This window comes from Mizuhopecten yessoensis, unplaced genomic scaffold (assembly GCF_002113885.1).
Source record: "Mizuhopecten yessoensis strain PY_sf001 unplaced genomic scaffold, ASM211388v2 hete_36169950, whole genome shotgun sequence".
NCBI classification, from domain to species: Eukaryota; Metazoa; Mollusca; class Bivalvia; order Pectinida; family Pectinidae; genus Mizuhopecten; species Mizuhopecten yessoensis.
In genome coordinates, this window is record NW_018485331.1 from 1 (window position 1) to 4848 (window position 4848).

At 34.2% G+C, this 4848-nt stretch overlaps 1 protein-coding gene across 1 annotated transcript; it reads right to left on the reverse strand.

Annotated features, from left to right (window-relative positions):
- Positions 1 to 6: 6 nt before the first annotated feature.
- LOC110444758 (WD repeat-containing protein 26-like) lies at positions 7 to 4717 on the reverse strand. Its single transcript, XM_021489119.1, has 6 exons — positions 4467 to 4717; positions 3742 to 3887; positions 3283 to 3361; positions 2882 to 3011; positions 2283 to 2456; positions 7 to 1850 (listed from the first exon to the last, which is right to left on the reverse strand). Exons 1-6 carry the CDS (start codon positions 4563 to 4565, stop codon positions 1813 to 1815), a joined length of 666 nt encoding a protein of 221 aa, XP_021344794.1. The 5' UTR covers positions 4566 to 4717; the 3' UTR covers positions 7 to 1812.
- Positions 4718 to 4848: the final 131 nt, after the last annotated feature.

The window sequence follows — 4848 nt, forward strand, 5'->3', positions numbered from 1 at the left end:
GAAAAAGGTTTAGTCTCCTCAGTTTCACTGAAATAACACTCAGGCGTCAAAATTCGTGGAAATCAGACTACGTGTACACCACATTGCTGCTGTATGCATGTATGTAGATAATTGTAGGTTGATTATAGCTGAACACATCAACTTCTACTAAAACCACGGTCTATTTTGTCTCTTATAAATACAAAATGTACCAGACAAAATAGGACTGGTAAAGGGCACACAAGTCACTTTTCAAGTACACTACAAGATCCCTTAGGTTGAACGTCTAGGGCTTAGGACCTTAGTAGAAAACTATGTGTTCATAATGTCACATGGGCCTCTTTCCCACTAAGCTTAAATATCATCAGATTTACCATAAGTACAGATGTCTATCATTTGGACTGGGTATAGAAATCATTTGCTGATTAATCGGGCCCAGGTGTTGAAAGCCTGATCAGTTTAAAATTTGTTCATGTTAATTTTCAAAATGTGAGTTAATCTAACTATATAAACATTTGCATTTATTTTTTGTCATTAGATCATTTTAAATATTTAAATATACAAATTGAGTTTTCGATTTCCATCGTTTGAAAATAATGAGTTTAAAATGCTGTGTTGGTGTATCCCAAAGCTAATCAGACCTTGGACACCTAGACAAAGAACTCCCAATTGTTTATTATTAACAATACATGTAATAGGAATATCATAGTGCTTTCTAAACAATCAACAATAAATCTCTGATGGATTAACATTATCACAGAAGCATCTGGTAGGTAAAACGCTGTAGGGAAATTTGGAGGTCAAGTTGTCACCTGTAATATTTGTTGAGAAACCTTCATAAGTAAGTATTAAACTTAAGCTACCAAGCTGTTTCAAACAAACAACATTGCTCTAGCAGTGTTTAACACTGCACAAGAAACATTAAACCCAAATATGTATGTGGCTATACACGAGACTAAGGATGGTGATACATGTAAGAATGGACATACTAAAACAAGTAGATGTAGTTCCCATTACATATATTCACAACAAGATTTTGCACCTCTTTTCAGGTAGATTAAAACAATGTCTGTACACAGTTCCTGGTGTTTAGAACTTCCAGGTGTATAGCTGGGAGCTTCTTGGTATGTGCAATATTTTGGAAGCCCTAATTTTTACTAGTTTTAATATAAAACTGAAGAAGTCGATTTTCTTGTTTGACATTTAAGACATGGAGTGTTGTGCTTATATATAAAGTATATGTACAATGTTGTTGAACATCCACTACAAAACACTCTGGAAACTACATTTCAGTATCAATTGCAACTCTGATGCCGTGTTCAAACACTGCAACTTTAAAATGACCAACCTGTTTGGTACGATTCTATGGGCATCCGTAAATCTTTTGATCACTACAATATCAAACGTTGGAATGACCATCCAATACGGCCCAACACAGTATACTATATCCCCAAATGTTTTAAATGTTGACTACCTGTTGAAAAATATCTGAGTGGAGACCGACAGTTTCGTGTTCTATCACATAGTGAGTGACACATCTGTTAACCTTTGGTACAAAGGCTGTGACGCCACTTCTGGAGTGGCACATTGAGTATGAGAAAACATGGACAATGGTGGTATGAATGGATACATCGATGCATCAAGGAATTATAATTTCTGTCATAAGATATCCTTTACATTCAGTAGCTACTGTGATGTAACGTGCGTTTTACTACCACTCATAAATAATAGAGAGATGGAGAGATGTCTGGTGGAGATGTGTTGATGATCAGAGCTGGCAGTCAGACCAGACAGTGAAAGATCTATAGTCTATGAATAACAATTTGTCTTTTGCTATACTGGTGTACTCCGTCCTGACTCTGCACCATTACCTGAAATAGAAATGTGTAGGTCAAATCAGGGAGAACAAGGAATTACTGTCAATAAATACTTACAATCATCTCCCAAATTTAGTTTTAAACTAATTTTCCTGAGCATGTTTGATATGGAACATTGTTCTAACGGTATGATTTAGCCTACTTTCAATTTTAAATTGACAAAAATGCAAACTCGTAGGCAATCAGCATTTTGTAAACTTTTCTACAGATCAACATTACTATGTCACAATTATTTCACATAAAGAGGTAGCAAATTTAACACAAATGGTTTTCTTTGTGTCAAACATCTCCTTTTATAGTACAACTTCATTAATTCATGATGCTTTGAAATAAAACTGATTTTTTCCCTCTAAAAAGCCTGTCAATTAACCAGTAACATATGAAGTGGCTACCTTTAATGCACTACCCATACATTCCAACACCTACCTATTTTCACTTTATCGATAGGTCCCCAAATTCGAACAGTGCCATCATCTGAAGCACTAGCTATGATCCCAGGCACTTTGGGGTTCCAGTGAACACAATTAACTGTCCTTGTATGACCTTCTAACACAGCTATAGGCACTTCTCTTCGTAAATGCCATATATATACTTTATGATCTGTAAAACAATGAAACACAGCATACAACTTGAGAGTGTATATGATACAGTATTAAATTTGAAAATTGTTCATTGTTTTTTCTGACAAATTCCAACTGTTTAATAGTTAACGCTCTTTGAAACTTCACATGTTTTCCTTACAATACTTAAGATTATTCAAATTTTAATATTTCTATTCTATTTTTTTTTATTTTTTTTTTATATATATCACAAAGAGCTAACACCCAAATATCTTAAATATTCATTTCTTCTAAAAGTCTTCATTTTTCATAAAATGTGCCAAACATAAATATTCTTTAGTTATGTTGGTCATACAGTAAGCCATTTTTTTCATCAGTTAACTGGAGAATATATTGATCCAAACTTTTATCAGATAAAAGGTCTGGACTACATCATGCGTTTCATGTACACCGATAAATGCCTACCTTCACTACCACTGGCGATGAAGTCCTGGTTGAGACCTCCAAAGCATGAGTGTATTGTGTAAAATCCTTGTGTAACGCCTTGAAATTTCCTAACTAAGCACCTATCTTTTAAATCCCATAAATGTACACCCTGAAACAGGAAACATTTACAAATTTGAGATAAATTCAACAGTAGATAATATACAAACATAATTAATTTCAGAACTATCCATTAACAGTGATCTATTTCGGGAACATCAACAATTAATTTGGGTTAACTTTTTTCAAACATTCTATTTAACACCCATCACCAACACACGAAACTACTTTACTGTATCAATTCAATACCATTCACACAGAAGTAATGAGCAATCATTACTTTAAAAGAAAACTTTGTCATACAAACAGTTAGAATACATTACCTGAGTCGCGACATTCAATAATGCTAATCTCCCCGTTTCGTTTAATGTGAAAGACATGACGGGATGATCTTCCTGAATTCTACAATAAAATGGGAACAGGTTCTGGGTTAATTGTGGCCTTACATTTCTTCCAGTTACCCTTACTATTATTATTTGATTGAAAAAACTACTATTACCACAGATAAAAATGTCTAAATACATTTGAACTTCAGAAACTTGAATGCTCGAATAGAAACCAATATAGAAATACAGCAATTATCCTTTCTCTAATTGTGACTTGAGCTTGAATTAATAACCATTTTGACACTTCAATGAATATGATAAAATTGTATTGAACTCTTTTTATTATTATTTATCAATTTTTATGTGTAAATTAATTCAAAGCATAACTAAGCCCGATGCTAGTTATGTTTTAACATGCTGGAAATAAGAACTACCCAGTCAAAAATATATACTGACATGTTGTAGTCTGTAAGTTCATCAAAGTTGTAGCCTCGTATTCTGTGGTGGGTGTCAGCGGCCAGGACACTCTTGCCGTCATTCTGACAGGCCATACACTGGACCCTTACACCTTCCCATGAGTCCATCATGTTACCATCAAGGTCCTGTCACACACAGACACATAAATACTTTTGCTTCAAATCGACCTCACAACATTTGGCATTTCATAATGCAAGTATAATTTCAACAATTGGCACTTTTAGGTGGTATTGCATTCATGGTCAATTACATACATATACTTTAACATTAAGAAAGTTATTTATTAAAGACCTATGTAACTACATGTATCTCGTATTATGATAAATTCACGGTTTATACTTGTGAATACGGGATAATACATTGCCACTGTAGCCTAGTTCGACTAGTGTAATGCCACCTTAGCCTTTACAAGTACTTTAACTTTTCTGAATCTGTAGACATGCAACTTTCACTAGGAATTTTTATGATTTTGAAAACATACCGGAGGAAAAATTTGTGTCAAGTTGGTTTTAAGCTGATAGTGTTTTGAGCAAATACTTTTTTTCTCTCTTTACCTTGCATTGTTTATTGATATTAAAGGAAAGCAAAGTATTCACCATAAATTAACAACTGTACAGTAAAAGTAGAAGAAAAATAAAATGTCTACATATCTTGATATATAATGTATATGTAATATATAAAACAAGCACTGATATTATCCTTACACATTGATAGAACTGTCCCCTGGTGCCTCCGGTGACAAACTTTTTGCCGTCAGGCTGCCAGGCTGCAGTGGTTAAGCTATCCTCTGGGGATTGGCTCATCTTTACCCTCAAGTCTCCAGTCTGTAATGGAAGTAAACAATATACACTACCTCACCAAGGCATGATTGTAAATCCTATCGATGAGTAAGGTGTCAAACCTTTACTATCAATTGAAGGCAGAACGATACAATAGCTCTTCCTTTGAGGGGTCCCGACATGCCTGACCGAAACTGAAATGCTGACTATAGCTGTTAGTGTTATTTCTTTATAAAACAAGGTCATGCAACTTGTAGATTTTAATATACGTTACATAATTTAATGGAAGCATGTAAGAAGGACATAT